The 16,683-nt window shown below is 46.9% G+C and overlaps 1 protein-coding gene across 2 annotated transcripts in view; it reads right to left on the bottom strand.

Annotated features, from left to right (window-relative positions):
* Positions 1-3,650: 3,650 nt before the first annotated feature.
* Positions 3,651-16,683, bottom strand: part of C6H4orf19 (chromosome 6 C4orf19 homolog) — an 83,348-nt gene continuing 70,315 nt past the window's right edge. For both annotated transcript variants that reach the window (XM_057772402.1, XM_057772403.1), the window contains 2 exons: positions 6,754-6,807; positions 3,651-5,388 (listed from right to left, as the gene is read on the bottom strand). In XM_057772402.1, coding sequence (XP_057628385.1) covers positions 4,488-5,388; positions 6,754-6,785 — 933 coding nt within the window. In that variant the 5' untranslated portion in view covers positions 6,786-6,807 and the 3' untranslated portion in view covers positions 3,651-4,487. The remainder of the gene's footprint in view (positions 5,389-6,753; positions 6,808-16,683) is intronic.

Here is a 16,683-nt window from a genome sequence, read left to right as displayed (position 1 = left end):
CACTGCCTCAGTGCTGCCCATGTCAACAGTGTGGACGCCAGGGACCCCCTCAAGGTCTAGCAAGTCTCTGCATTCCAAGGTCTAGAAATCCATTTTCTCCTTCCTCTTTCTTTACAAGGCAGTGTGTGCTTCCCCGGGCACAGGGAAGCTGGACAGTATGTTTTCAGGCTAGGAAGCAGGAGTGTCCCCATATTAGAGATAAGAAAAAGGAAGAAGGAGGAAGAAATTTAAACCACTGGTTCATAGCAAGAGACACAGGGGACTCCAGGAGCAGTGTGACTAAAGCCTGTGTGTGTGTGTGTGTGTGTGTGTGTGAGAGAGAGAGAGAGAGAGAGAGAGAGAGAGAGAGAGAGAGAGAGAGAGAGAGGTGTTGAGCAAGTGTCCTGGGGTCAGAACTTCTGGATACCTGAACACCATGACTCTTGGCTGTAACTTTATGTAAAGAGCTAGCCCAAGGTACTTTCTCTACCATTTGGAATCAAGAGAAAGGACAGTGGGGGGCTCTTCACAGGATATGTCCTGTGCTTTTCCTGCTTTGGGATTTTAGAAATTAAATTAAAGATGACTGAAAACTGAGGTCACCAAACCCCCAACACCTTAGCCTAAACATTGGCTTTCTTAAGGTTTCTGACTGAGTTTGCGATTCCCACCGTCAGGTGAATAAGGACTCAATGTTCTAGTTTGTGTCTGCCCTTCCCTGGCTCACCAGAAAGCCTGGTCTGAACAGAGTAAACAGTCTAGGGTGAAATGCCTGCAGGAAACCTGATTCGTGTGGGCCTGAGTTCTGCCAGGCTACAAACATACGTGCATGTCACCGGGACACGAGGCCACTGTCGTCATTCAGCCATCTTGACTGACGTCTCCTCAGGCCATGTGCAGAGGGTTTGTTCATTCATTCAGCCAAGAGGGAACTTAGTTACTGCTTGTGCCATATGTGATTGTAGAGCATAGCCAACGGCACCTGTTTGGTAGTTGGTTTTGTGGGACGGACAGCAGATAGTTTACTTCAAGGGGCCGGTGAGTCAACTTGAGTCAACATCCTGGCTGACAACCAATGTGGGTTTTTTTTTTTTTTTTTTTTTTTTTCAGAGGCTGGTGAGCTTCAGTAGTCTGCTCCCTAAGCCTTCCGGAACTTGACCTACGAGAGCCTTACACACTCAGTACATAAATACCCAGGTGACATGCACCCGATTCCTTGCACTCAGGAGGTGGAGGATCAGCAGTTCAAAGCCAACCTTGGCTACACAGTCAATTTAAGGCCAGCCTGGGCTGCATGAAACTCTGTCTCAGAAAGCCAAAAGTAAAACTAAAAGCTTACGGGAGAGCACTTACCATAAGTCAATGTCAGCTTTGGAGTATCTGTCACCATCTCTGTCACCAAACTCAGGTGGATGAGTTTAATCTAGAGGAAAAGTAAAATGACACCAGAGAGGGAGAATTCTCTTTTCCATCATAAAGCTGTGTGCGAGATAAAGCCAGTCAGTATTCCAGCAGGGGCAGGAGTGGGCTCATGGAACCCTATCCCTGGCCAAGGAGCTATTGGCAATTATGGCACTGGTAGAGACATATTTCTTTTGGGTTGTGACAACTTGGAAGTTGCCCATTCACCACTGGCGGCACTAACTAAACTCAATGGGCTATTTAATTTAAAGAAAGAAAGGAAGGAAGGAAGGAAGGAAGAAAGAAAGAAAGAAAGAAAGAAAGAAAGAAAGAAAGGTAAAGGATGTGAAGGTGGGAGGGTTATGGTGGGGTCTGAGTGAGTGGGATGGAGGCTTGATTGGATTATGTTCAGTGTTTATTGCAAACAAGCTGGTGAGATGGTGCACGCCTTTAATCCCAGCACTCAGAAGGCAGAGGCAGGTGCGTCTGTGAGTTCAAGGCCAACCCCATCCTACAGGGTAAGTTCCATAACAGCAAGGGCTATATAGGGAGACCCTGTCTCAAAAAACAAAAACACCAACCAACCAACTAAAAAAAAAACCCCAAACAAGAAAAAATATATGTATGTATATCAAACATGTATGAATTGTCAAAAATAAATAAAAATTACTCTTTAAAAAAAGACTTGTTCAGATGAGAGTGCCTTTGGTGAGAAGAGACCTCAAGTCCAGACTACCATAGGGGCTGTCCTGCCTGCTATGGGGGCCAATGGTGACTAAGCCAGGCAAGTCAGGAGATATTTCCTCATATTTCTGCATCTGGTGCTTCCTTGTGCACAGAAAGTTACACGTAGGAACTGCTGCTGAGTTCCCCAGGGCTGACAACTCTCTCAAGCTGAAAGGATGTACTGACGAGAGAGACCCAAAGGGAGACGGGAGATGACAGATGGCATCATTCACTGAGCACTGACAAAAACTGTGTGCCCTGCAAGACACCTAAATTCTCATTCCTTTGAGGCCCTGCCTTGACAATCATAACAATCTGCAACAAGAAATGACAGTTTTATGTATAGGATAGTTCCGTTTCTACCAGTGAAAAGTTACACGTAAGTCTTGACTCAAAAGAGCAATCAGTGTGTAATGATAATTAAATAAAATAATCCTGGGCTAGCGAGATGGCTTAGCCAGTAAAGGTGCCTGCTGCCACTCCTGATGATCTGAGTTCCATTCCTGGGCTCTGTACAGTTGAGAGAACCGAGTTCCACAAGTTGTTCTCTGATCTCCATGTGCAACACGCACACACACACACACACATACACACACACACACACGGATTGTAGAGACCCGTGATGTTTGAGATTGACCTTGGTCCCTCACTTTGGGTGCCCCTGTGCTTTCAAGATGCTCAGATGTTCCAAAGGGCACTGTCTCCACCTCACTCTTCTGATTAAGCGCCCCTGAGAACACACTACACCCACAAGATGCTGCTGGCTGTAGGGCTAACCCATAGAAGAAACCAGAATGGGGAGTTTTTTCGGTTTTTGAGTTCAGAGTGCCGGCTCAAAGATGTCCTTTGGTGAATCCTGTATGTGGGGGTGACTAGGGCCAAGACTCTTTCATAAAAAGGTTGGAAGTATTGGCTGTTAACCTTCTCAAAGCAACTTTTTTGCAGAAAATGAAGCCCTACAACTTGAGAGAGCTGTCTGTGCTGGGGAATTTAGGGGACATGCCGAGTAGCTATTGAGCATGCTTAGTGCAATGTTTTGGGGACAGACAGACAGCCTTGTCTGCATCAGTCCGTTCTTTACCCAGGCCCTGTCTGAATTTCCTTTTTGTGTCCATTTTGGGAGTGTGACAGAAGCTGGGGTGGTGGTAACTGCCAAGACTTCCTTTTCCTGGGCCAAAGACTTAAGCATGTTCTGGACCACAATCAATGTGAGAAGCATCGTCGGACCTCTTGCAAACCAAGCCTCTGACATGGCAGAGACTGTAGGCTGCTCACCTCGAAATCAACGTCTGTTCTCCCATCCTCAGGGATTATATCCCAGATTGATGTGGGATACCCGAGTGCGCAGCTTGATTATGTGTGCTACTCTTTTCTCTCCAGCTAGATGTGGCCAAGTGATCAGATGCTAAGCAACCTGGTGTGAGCAGAAAGTGGGACTATACCACCTCTACACAGGGGGTGCCACATCTGGCCCCTCCCTTTTCATTCCAACAAACGAATGTCTATCCTGTGTAAACTAGAGGAGACACCGACGGTTGCTGATGGTGTTTGAGACAAGATGGAGAGGCATAGATGTGGTGATGCTCTTACCAGACATTTAATGACACAAACCCCTCCATAAATGACTTTGCTGTTCCCAAACACTCATGAACTTGAAACTAAAACATGACACTTATTTTTAAGAAATATTTTGGCCAGACCCCGCATCCTAAAGGAGATTAAAAAGTAATAGTGTAAAAAAAGTTAAGGTGAAGGTGTTTTCATAGCACGGCTAAGGACTAACCATTTGTTCACTGGCCACATCCGGTTCACCCTGAAAGCTGCAGAGTTTAACCTGATGTCCAACAAGTGGTTAGTGAGTAGTTCCCTGGGTGCCTGTTCCTGAAGTTAACCTCTGGTATACAGTAGGCACTTTAAGTGGATAGTTACCCTATCTAGGTCGGGTGACATATTTGGCTCTCAAAAAACAAGGTAAAGAAATACATTCAAATAGCACGGCCCATGTTTGTGTGCCCCTAGGATCGGGTGCGGGGATATATATCAGGGCATTCTCATGCACATCTGGACAGATGTTCCAGGGGAGCTTCCAGGGCCAGCAAGCAAGCTGCCTAACTTCTGCATTTGTTGTGGACATGGTCATGATGGCCCACACTTACTCTGATTCTAGCATTCTGAGTTAGAGTCCAGCTGCACAGAGGGGTGCCGTAGACAGTCGGCAGCCTGGCACAGGTACTGGCGATGGGGAGAGAACAGATGTAAACAAGTGGTGCAGATAGTGAGGCCGCCTGGGGATGCCCGCAGAGTGGTTAGCCCCGTGTCCACCTGCTTCTTTCAGTGTGACTGCAGTTCACCTTATTGGGGCCCTTCACCTAGCCCCTCCCCTAATCTGCCTCTTCTGCATCTTCTCCCGCAGTCGCAGCTTCTAATGCTGCAAGGGCTTCGGCAACCTCAGCGTCATCATCTACCATAACCCTGTCCCTGTCCCCATTGTAGGTGTGGGGGACTTCCCGCTCACTTCTAGAATCCACCACTGACGGAGGGTGAGTGGGACCCTCTTCTTTAAAGCAGACATTCAGAACTTCTGTTGGCCCTTCCTCATTCAGTGAGTCCCAGCTTCTCTTCAGGGAGAAGGGCAGGTTCAAACCCTGCTCACTCATGCTGGGGTGAATTGCCGGCAGGGGCTCCACCTCAGAGTGGTTCTCAAAAAGATAATCCTTTTCTTCAGGGTCTTCACGGTCTACTGCAGGGCTCCAGAGCTGGGGGTAATCTGGGGCTGGTATGTGTAAGATGTGGTCAGCCACCGCCAAGACCTCAGCAGGGGCTCTGCAGTCTCCGTGTCCCAGCGTCTGGGTCTCTTCCGAGGTGGGCACCGTGTGGCTTTGCTTCTGGCAGTCCTCTCCTTCGAGGAAGGGTTGAGCTGGGTGAGCACTGTCTATAGTGCCCGCCCAGGGGCTGCTGGCCCAGGAGCCACCGTCGTCTTGGTGGGGCCTGACCAAATGCAGACTGGCAGTGGGGCTGATGCCATTGACAATACCCTGCTTCTCTGCACAGTGTCTCTCTTCTGAGTCCTCCTGAGGGAGTGGTCCTTGGTGAGGTAGACCAGATATATTATCTCTGTTCTCTGGCTTGGTCAGGCTCCCAGCATGCAGCGCGTTCCTGGGCACCTCAAACTCGCTGTTCTGGGTGCCTTTTAGTCTGACAGTGTCCTCCTCCTCCAACTTGCAGCTGCTTACTTCGTTGACAAAGCCAGGGGAGGGCACTTGAACCGGGTCGAAGAGATAGCTGGGGGTGAGAGGAACAGCCATCAGCTAAGTTGACATCAGGGCGGAAGAGAATAAATATACTTGGCATACAAATCTTTGGCTAATGAAAAGAGCTGAAGGGACCCAAAAAGGAAGGGATAGGGGAATTATAAAGTAGTTCATGGAATTTAAAAATGAAAATGAATTTAAAAAATGTCCACTAACAGGGAAAGAAGGGGTTAAGTACCAAGTACCAACAGTATATTTCTCCAATGGAATAGTATGCAATCATGAAAATGATAAATATGAAGCCTGTGGTAAGGTTAAAAAAAAAAACAAACAAAAACCAGTCACTGGGGGTTAAGTTCCAGGACTCTCATAGATAACAATATCTGTAGATGCTCAAATTTTCTATATGAAATTATGGTATATCTGCACACACCTCATTACACTTCAAGTCATTTCTAGATTCTCTGTTCTACCCAAGGCAAGATAAACGTCATATGGATTATCTTCAGCCTGTACTGGTTAGGGAGCAGCAAGAAGAAAGTCCAAATGCTCAGCACAGACTTGGTTTCTTTTCTGAATATTTGAATCTCAGGTTGGTGGACCCTGGCTGTAGAGTCCATGGATGTAGAGAACCAATACTGGAGATAATAAATCCGCTTGAATGAAGCCCAACATCACAGGGCTGTGAGAGAGGGATGCTTATGTGTGTGTTTGGAATCAATTGAAGCCAGAGCTTCCCGCTCACAGCCTTGCCTCTCCCACCCCATCCCGGGAAGTCATTTCATTATCAGTTAATTTGTTTTCCTTATGACTCACGTCACTCAAGGCTTTATGAAATGTCACAAGAAAGGTGAGTGGACTCTTTATTGTCGGTGATGTCCTTCAGGAGTCCTTTATAACATGAGCTTTTTTTTTTTCCTGCATTGAAGGCTTTGGGAGAAATGTAAATTTGACCCCAGGAGGCATGGTGTGTCTTAACAGTTTTGAGCAATGAGAAAAATTTAAAAAACAACACCTAAATAATGCTAAATGGAGCCAAGCCTTTGTGTCTTGGCAATGTGGGCCAAGCCTGAGCTGCCTACGTGCACTGATGGTGGCACAATTGCACCAGGTTACTTTCAGAGCTGCTGCCATATACACTGTCTTTATGGATTTATTCATGTCTATACTCTTGCTATTGCTTCAGCATTTGCCGTTGGACAAAACAGTGGTTTTCCATATGGCATTTTCATCCCTGTATATAATCGACTTTGACCATCCACCCCCATCCTCTAGTGTGTCCTCCCCTCCTGCACTGGCCCGTTCTCTCCCAGAGTCCCTCCTCTACTTCCACGTCTTCACAAGACTCCGCAGTGGCTCCAGATTCCCCTGGCCTTGCGATCTCTGCTCACTTTACCTCTGTATCATCTTACAGCATCTGCACCCCATCTGGATTATTTTTTGTTACCATCTGGAAAAGAAAGGGCAAGAAGAAGAGAATGTCATTAGTCATATTAGTGAGAATCGAGTTTACTTTTCTAGACAATCAAAATTAAGAGCTGTGAGTTCTGGTCGAAGGATAGCACGTGAGTCAGGAAGACAGACCCTCCTCACGTTTCTAAAGTCAAGGATTCAGAGTTCTCAAACGTTCTTTACTCTTGCCTCACACAAACCCTTCTTCAGCCATCTAAGTTTTATATTCCACCGCCATCTGCAGATGAGAAAAGCATGGTGGAATAATGCCGGGAGCAAAGGGACCCATGATGCTTAGCAGCCTGTAGTCTTCCCCAGGGACCCAGAAATTCTGGACACAGCACAGCTCAGCATCAGGAGGTGTAAGCACTCCTAGAGAACGCCTTGTCACTTCCTCAGGTATTAAGATGGCAATAGTTTGGATCCTGAATGTCCATCAAAGGCCCATGTGTTGGAGGGTTGGTCACTAGCTTGTGGTACTACTGTGAGGTGGTGGGCTTTTTTGAAGGTGGTGTTTAGTGGACAGAAGTTAGATCATTAGGGGGCATACCTTTAAAGAGAATATTTGGACCCAGCCCTCTCTTTCATTTCCTTTTTCTTATTTCTCAACTGCCATGAGGTGACCTAGTATCTTCTGTCACATGGTCCTACTATGATGTCCTATACTGACACAGCCTCAAATAACAGGGCCAAATGACCATGCACTGAGACTTCCAGAACTGTGAGCCAACATGAGCCATCTCTTCTGGGAACCAAAATAAGCCATAGACAGTGAGTATTAAAGATGGATGACCCTGTGTTTCCTGATTCAGCCTGCTGGAGTGGTGCAGCCTGAGCAGATGCCAGTGTTAGCTGGGACCAGTGTGCTCCTGATTTGCCATCTCCACAGCCAGGACAATCCCTGTCATCATTCATGAGCTCCATTGGCTCACAGGTCAATACTATGCCTCCTGGGGCTTCCTAGGGAAGGGAAGGTGGTGGAGTTCTTTCCCATCTGCCCGCTGTGCCTTGCCCCTTCCCAGGCTGGATTCTCTCCATCACTTCCCTTTGAACAATCATCTTTCATGTAAAGCTGGCCACTCTGGCCTGCTGAATTCCTCCGTGAATCCCAAATGTTGATATGGGAGGACCTCTTAGTGGTTTTCCTGTTTCCAGAGATGAATGGACTCTGGAACCTTCAGCCTAGTGCCTTTGTCTGTAAAGTTCATTTTGAGGAGAGATGATTTGTCTCTGGCTGCCTCCCACCCTTCTTCCTTTCAATCACAGACTCCCGGGATGATACTCTATAAGCTTCAGTCAATAGGGAAAATGTCTGCAGCTGCTATCCATTACAGGCGGGTTGGTTGGTTGGTTGGTACAGGGGATTCGAATTATCAGGGTGATAAAATCAAATTAAATACCTATGTAGTAAGTGGAAAAGTTGTTTCCTAAAAGATACACCCACTGAATCCTTGGGATCTGTGACTGTTACCATGGCCAAAGCAAGCAATTAAACAAGTGTGGAAGTGATCAAATTAAGAACTTCACTATGGGAAGGTTGCAAAGTTCAGTTATGTTTGTGCTCCTAAGACAAAGGCAGAAGGAGACTTGGTCCCAGACAGAAGAGGGAAAGAGGCAATGCGACCATAGTATAGAAGTGAGGTTGCCACATACTCCTGAGGAACAGGGACTACATTCAATCCTGGGAGCTTGGTAGGAATAGGACCCTGGTAATGCTTAGTATCCTTTAGTGCAACCCACTGATGCCAATTCTAAAGTCTCTGACTATTCATCTGAAAACCCCGTTTGTACCAATTTTTCCAGCAGCACGGGAAGTGATTACATATCCCCCCTTTTCCCAAGCACCAAATCCCATAGTGAATTTGCAAGTCCATTTGGCCACCCAGCCATCTCTCATCTTCCCTTCTGATTATCTTTCATTTATCTTCCTCACATGTGCTATGACTGGATACGTCGTAGATTCATTTCTGATCCATTTTCATGATGTAGTCAGCTCTCCATGCCTTATTTGTATTATAAAAGACACACACCTTACACTCACAAAACATGCTATCTAGTTGCCATAACACAGGCATTAGCAACACCAAGAAGTAACTGTTTCTGGAATAAGACCAATGGTACAGGACTGTCAATCATGACATCAAGTGAAAAACATACAGAGACCAAAGTACAACAGCCGTGCAGAGAAAGAAGGGACGGGACGCTTAAGTAGCAGCACATAAAAGCATGCACACACATATACATGCACATGTGCACACATGTGCACACACACACACAAACACAGTGGCTTTTAGGATTATGCTCCTAGCTCTATCTCCCTACTGCCTCACTTTCTGCTCCTAACTCATAGATCAGATGGAAATATACATTATAACTGACAGTACCTGCAATACCGTAATATCTAAGTCTTGTTTTTTAAATCCAGGTAAGAAGGTAACTAGTTAAGACAAAGTAAAAGGGGGCTCAACAGTGTTTGAGAAACCAAAAAGACAGACTGCAGAGAGTCCTAACTGAATATTAGCAATGAGTAGGCCAGCTTTTGGAGTTCTAGTTTAGTAGCCAGAAGAGGAGAAAGGAAGCAAAGGGGTGGGGGTGGGGAAGTGGGGGTAGGGGCGGTGTTGGTCCCTCCCAGCTTCTTAGCAGCTGCTTGGATCCCGGGGAGCTATTACTTGGTGAAGCATAAAAGCCTTTTGCACTTTCTGCTGGGCTAGAGTCACAGAGTAAATTGCTCAGAAATGCAGGAATGGCCCGGATTTAACGTTCCTCCTACAAAACCACCCGTTTCTCAAGGGGGATGGACAGACAGAGGCAGGCAAGCTAGAGATTGAGCCCTTTAACTGCATGTGTGTTTCCTGCTGTCTTCAGGCTCCCCCCTCTGTCCTAGGAGAGACAGGATCCACACTGCTCTCCTAAACCCTGCAATTACAGGCTATTTGAGTAGCTTTTACTTCTTTAGTGTCCAAACCGCCTCCTTTAGGGCTCACCTCTTGACTTTCCTTCAGGTCCCATCTCATACCCGAGAGCCATGTTTTTGAGTCAGCCTGAGCTGTGGGACAGTCTTCCTGGTTCAGGTCCTGCCCTTTCTTTCCACTCTGTGATTTCCTTTCCTGGTGACATTCCTTCTCTCAAATGACTCTAATGTTCAAGGTTCTATGACCCAGAGGTGAACAGGGTGGGACCAATGTACTCACCATCCCCCCCACCCCCCTGCACGGCACACACCCATATCTGCGATTATTCTTCCTTATACACATCAGATCAAGTTCAATCCATTCCCAGTGCCTATATCAATATCCCATCCACATCTTGCCTGGAACAAGGAACTCTCTGAGCAAAAGGGAAACATCCCTCCTCCAGCATGATATATGAAGTTAGAAAACTAGCAGCCCCTGAGGGAAGACTGAGTTCCGAAGGAGCAATCTACCTGCCTTCTTCCTGCTTGTCTTTTGGAAGCAGTTGTCTAACTTACAGTGGGAGCCCTTGATGGCTAAGACGAGTCCAAATTTGCTTTGTCTTTGGAGTGATATAAACAGCAACAGGGAAGCAAAGGGCTAAGCTTTGCAGCCAGAGTTTGGTTTACACAGGGGAAAAGCAAATACCATTAGGATGGCTGAGTCTACCTAGTGCAGGCGCCACCCGCTCCCAGGCCCCCACATACTGCTCGACTCTGTCCGTGTTTCGTGTTAAAGTTAAACAGCCCTGTGTTTGAAGATGGTCAGGGCTGCATTAGTTAGTGGCGAAATCTTCAGGCAGGAAAATCCTGTTTCACAATGGGGATGGGGTTGGGGGAGCAGGACCGGGGAAGCCTTGGAGTTTTCTAATAGAGAAATTGACAGCATTCATAAAAAAGCACCAAGGGGTCAGGGCTGGTGTAGAGAGTGATTGCTTAGGCAGCTCACAGGGTTCTTCTGGCCAAGTCTGGAGTCATCAGACCATCAAAACGAGCAGGACTTTCAAGAACTCTAGCTCACTGACGAAAACATGAGCAACAAGTCCTCAGTGAGATGAATGCAGAAGAAACAGGGCCAGCTCTGTCGTGCAACAGGAAGGCAGTTAACAGACACACGGAGGACCGGAAGTAGAAACATCACCGTTTGTTACCCCTCAGAGCAATAACGGATCCCAGTGAGACTCACCGAGGGAAGCCCACAGAACAAGACGGGTGAGGAGAATGAAAGGACCAGATGACGGGGAGCGGGGCTGGAAAACGTTCTCTTCTGGCCATGCCCTAGCCACAGTCCTCATAAACTTACAGCAGTGGCTGCCTGCATTGGGCCTACAAAGACAGAGGCACCAAACAGTCATAGATGGGGCACTGTCCTCCCCTCAGAGGAAACCCTTCCTGCTTTGGTGCCCATCATCTATCTCAAATACTGCATACAAGCACACAAAACACTTCACCTTCGCTAGTCAAATGTAGGAACGGTGGGTGAGGGAGGGGGAGAGAAACGGGGCTGGGTGTCTTGTGTGTTGTTGTTTACTTGTGATTTGAAACAGCCTTGCTATGTAGTCCAGTCTGGTCTGGACTCACTATTGTCCTTCCCCAACCTCCTGAGGGCTGGGGTTTCATGCGTGTACTACCTTGGGATGTCAGGTTGGATCAGCCATTGCAACCGAGGATCACACACATTCCCCACCCACTGACCCCGAATCACAAGTCATGACCTGAGAGCGATGGGAAACAGCCACTTTTCTCCCCTGTGGTCTACATCCAAGCATCAAGGACATGCTGCTTCAGGGCCCCCCTGAAATGAGACTTTAAAGTGGTTCCCAAGAAGTGGATTGAGGCTTTAGGAGGCTGCTGGGGTATTTGCCAGAGAGCTGTAGTAAAATGAAACACATTTTATCTCTGTTTTGAAAACTTGCTACTATTTAGAAAACAGAATTCGTTTTCTAAATCTGATTTCCCAGAACCTGGCCAGAGGGCAAAGTAGCCAAATATTTAGGGAGCTACTCTTGGGTACTGAGCTCCTGTCTCAGGAATGGAAGAAACCTCAGCAGTGTAGACTGTTTACGGAGGGACACAAGAGGGACACAAGAGAAGCCGGCCCAACCTGAGAGCGCTCCGACGCCACAGGTGAAGAGGGATTAGAAGATGAGCTACGGACCACGGAATCTCACGTAGGTGACTTTTTCCTACCTAAAGGCATCGAGCTTCTGTTACATTTGAGATGTTAAAAGATTACAGGACAATTCCTATTATCCAGACTTTTAAATACTTCACTTTACACCTTCGATCGATGGCGTGCTTTAGATACAAGTAAGTACTGCCAAGAATTGGGTTGGATGGGACATTTGTATAGAAAGGCATACTTATAGGTCCTCCCCCTACCCCTCCAGAATTTCCCTGGTCAAACAGGCTTAGAGAGAGCAGAGATTAAAGTTGAACACATTCAGAGTTATAATAAGGGATGATTTTCCTTAGTTAACCTAGTATTTCCCTAAAATCCTAGCTCACACAACTTACTTTTGTAGTAAACTTATCAAACTGTTAGAACCCATGTTGTGGGATGCTCTGGGAAAAAATATGGTGGAGAAGATAGCTCTTCTCATCGGGAGTCTTACACGTGAATGCTATACTGTGGGGTTTCAATACACTTAGCCGGGTGTAGCCCATGCCTGGGTGCCAGGAATCTGCACTGTAGCCGCAACTCTATTTCCAGCATCACAGACGTAGGGGGCGCTGCTTCTCTTGAGTCCTTAATGTCCTTGTCTTCCATCAGGATTCTCTTGCATCTCTTCCAGATCTCACTATCCAGACACGACAGTGGCAAACAAGAACTGCCACACACCACCACCTATCTACCTGGGATTTGCTTCGGCTTACACGCTTGTGGACGCTGGAGGAGTTCTGAGGGCATCCATGCTACCCTGCACTGGGAAGCTTGCTCAGTGGTTGCAAAGGAGTTCATATGCTCGTGGAGAGGTCTCTGGGGGCCACTGGTCCCATACACTTGGGGAGAGGTCACTGGGGGCCACTGGTCACAAGTCACGATCCTGACTAGGAGAGAAACGTTTGGCTCCAGTGTCCTCTCCTCCAGCCCCACGTCTCCATCTCACTCCCTAGAGTTAGGTACCTTGACTCAGGTCTCTTCTACCAGGCTAGGACTCTGAGACAGGGACACAGGTACAAAAAGCAGAGTCACGGGAAGGAGTGAGGGTCTCAGATTAAGGGTGGGGCTCATCTGATGAACCCTCTTCTTCATGTGGTGGGCCTTGGGGAAGGTGTTGAGTACTGGGGAGCTCATAGCAAGTCCAGACATCTGGGCATTATGAAAAACCCTGTGTTAGTTAGGGCTTCTACTGCTGTGAAGCGACACCATGACCATGGCAATTCTTATAAAGAAAAACATTTATTTGGGGCTGGCTTGCAGTTTCGGAGGTTCAGTCCATTATCATCATGGTGGGACATGACAGTGTGCAGACAGACATGGTGCTGGGGAAGGAGCTGAGAATTCTGCATCTGGATTGGCAGGCAGCAGAAAGAGAGAGAGCTACTGGGTCTGAACGTCACATTAGACACACCTCAAAGCTCACCCGCTAATGACACACTTCGTCTGACAAAGCCACACCTACTCTAGCAAGGCCACACATCCTAACAGTGCCACTCCCTGTGAGCCTGTGGGGGCCATTTTATTCAAACCACCATACATCTGGAGTAGGAAACTGAGAAGCCATTGCCATCACCTCCTCAGGAGACACAGCTGGGTTTTCATGGGCACTTCTCAGTGAAAGGCTGCCTTGGGCCTGTTGGAACTGTGTCCTTCAGAAGGCTGTCTCCATGGCCTTGCCCCAGCTGGCCTTGGCAGTTACGTCCCCATGCGGAGGTGTCTATACCACCACTATGATGCTTCCACTGTCAGAGCTCAAGAGGAACAGGCCAGGTTCTGATCGCCTATTTCACTGCTGTGGGGTCCACAGGACCCTTGCTGTTTCTGTTGCATGTGGGGACACATTCTTTCCATATACCCAGATAACACCACTGTTTCTCTTGCTGTGGTCTTTACTATATAAGTCATTTTGTCAGATCTTAAAGATGTTTCAAATCTGATGCCACCCTCCTTTCTGATTTAGTGATTAGCCCACTGTCCTTAAGACAGATGCTTGACTGGGGCTGGGGAGAAGGTTCCTGGTTAAGAGCCCTTGCTGTTTATGCAGAGAGCCTAAACAGTGGCCACATTGGGAGGCTGATGTCTGCCTAATGTAATTCCACTTTCCCATGCTCGGATGCCTGTGGGTTCTGTGGGCACATGGCATATACTGACATAGACACATACACCTAAATAAAAATAAAATGAGGGATGTTTGATGGGCCACTGGCTGATAAGCATTGCGAAACATCTTCATTTCTTCTGCAGTCCACACCAAGCCTCTGGTATGCACCAGGCACTGTGCTAGGGTCTGGGGACACAATGGTTTTGTGAGCGGCCATGACGTCTTTTCCACATAGGAGTCCTGCAACTTCCAGCAACGCTCTTTATCTCTGAGTGTCACTTGTCTAATCAGCCACCCAGGAAGAGTAATGGTTCTCGCTTGTCAGGGTTGCTATGAACAACGAGATGACATCATTGTGTGCAGCAGCTCTTAATCTTCCTGATGCTACAACCCTTCACTACCGTTCCTCGTGTTGTGGTGACCCCCAGCCATAAGGTTATTTTCATTGCTACTTCATAACTACTACTATTCTGAATTGTATTGTAAATATATGTGTTTTCCAATGGTCTTAGGAGACCCCTGTGAAAGAGTCATTTGATACTCCAAGGGGTCATGACCCATAGGTTGCAAACCACTGATATAGAGCATCCTCTATCATGCCTGAGAACCACCAGTACTTATGAATAAATACTCAAAGCACGGAGAGATGGTTCCAGGTGATCAAGAGAGCTTGCTGCTCTTCCAGAGGACCTGAATTTGACTCCTACCACCCACATCAGGTGGCTCACAACACTTGTCACTCTAGCTTAAGGGAATCTGGTTCCATTTTCTGGCCTCTGCTGGTATCTACACTCATGTACACATAACCACACACGTTACATACATGTAATTAAAAATAAAAGTAATAAACATGCCATTAACAGGTGAGCGATCACTATGCATCCAGTACTGGCTCAGGGACTTTCTTTTTAAAATTCTTTCCCACTTTATAACAAACTTTCAAGGGGGAATAAATGCTATAAAGGTTGGTGAGATAGTGTAGCCACTATTAATGAAGTGACTATTGTTTTATACATGACCACTTCCTATCACCTATCTTGATAGGTTCTGACCTTAGTACACTTAGATAGGTTCTCCTCAGCTTGTGTTCAGTAGTTTTTCCAAAATGGAACTTGCATTTCTCTTGACTTGGACTTTCTAGCCATCATTTCATGTGCCTACCACCAGATGGCAGGATATAGTAGTTATTAATATTTTAATTTCAAGGCCGGCACACACTTGGTATTGGAAGGCCTCAGAAACACAAGAATCAGGTTACAAGCAGTACAGGTGCTTGCCATGGTAAAGTTTGCCAGCAAAGGACATGGTAAATATTCCAGGCACATCTGCCACGTTAGTTCTAGTGGCCATGGTTCAATGGCTCTTCTTGCAGCTCTGGCCAGGCAAAGCTTTATTCCTTAGTCTACCGAGACCACAGTGGGGTGGAAAGGGCTTACAATCCTATGTAGTGCCCCCCTCCCACAAGAAACTACTCATGAAACCCTACCATCTACTTCTGTGGCTGAGCGAAAAAGGAACTTGTCGGGTATGGAGACTTCTAGACCCTCTGGGATTCTGTGACTCTCCATCCGGGCTGTTCATAATCAGAGTCTCTCCTGAGGCTGTGTATGAGTTGGCCTGGAGTCCCTCCTTCCAACTGAGGGTCCATTGCTATGAATTGGGAGGTGATGATCTACCCTAAAGTTAACAGGACCCAACTGGAAGGGTTTGGAGGAGAAGCCTCTTCAGTAGAATCTAGAACATTATGGGGAAAAGACACAATGAGGGAATAAAATGGAACAAAAGGCACACAGAACTGCCCAGCTCTGAGAGAGACCAGCAACCTCTCAGGTGCCCTGTGGGGTTGAAGCCACTGAAAAGCTGTTCCCTGTACCCTGAATTGTAACCAACTCCTGAGAGGTGGTGCTGTCTGGAATAGATAAAACACAATTTCTCATAAAGATATTCTCTCTCTCTCTCTCCTCCGTCCCTTCCTTCCTTCTTCACGTGTGTGTGCTCAAGTGTATGTGCGTACGTGTGTGTGTGTGCGTGTGTGTGTAAGAGGATGAAGGCTCCTGGTAGACACAGCAGCAGAGGGCCCTGGGTTGTACTGATCCACCTGAGTCTGGGTGGAGCCCAAGAACCTGCATTTTTTACCAGCGGTCTGGGGTCACAGGCTGCTGACCGTTGTTCATGGCTTCAAAGAAGTTGAGGCAGTTTTAGTTGCTTGTGTTGCTCTATCTCTGTTGTGTTTTGTTGTGTTGTATTGTTGTGTTGCTCTGGTCAGGCCAGCTTTATTTTAATGGGGAGTTCGGTATCTTAACACTGTAGCCTGGTGGGTCCCTAGAAAACAATGGGGCTACTACATGGTCCTGAATCCATTTGGGGATCAATGATGTGACTCAAACCAAGTTAGCCAACATAATAACTTGGTCAGAAACCAATTCGACATCACCACTCTCAATCCCAACACAAAGTCAGGCAATTATCTTAAGACTTTAAAATTTTTGTTCATTTTTAAAACTAAGTTTTATAACACTTTATTTTAACTTTCCTTTGCTTCCTTTATTTTGACATAGTCTTACTATGTAGCCCAGGCTGATCTTGAACTTGCAATCCTCCTACCTCCATCTTCTAAGAAGTGAGGTTACAAGTATGCTTTACCATGCCTGGCCATACT

Source organism: Chionomys nivalis, chromosome 6 (genome assembly GCF_950005125.1).
Source record: "Chionomys nivalis chromosome 6, mChiNiv1.1, whole genome shotgun sequence".
Classification (NCBI taxonomy): Eukaryota; Metazoa; Chordata; class Mammalia; order Rodentia; family Cricetidae; genus Chionomys; species Chionomys nivalis.
Note: the sequence above shows the minus strand (reverse complement) of the source record. Positions and strands in the feature narration are given on the sequence as shown.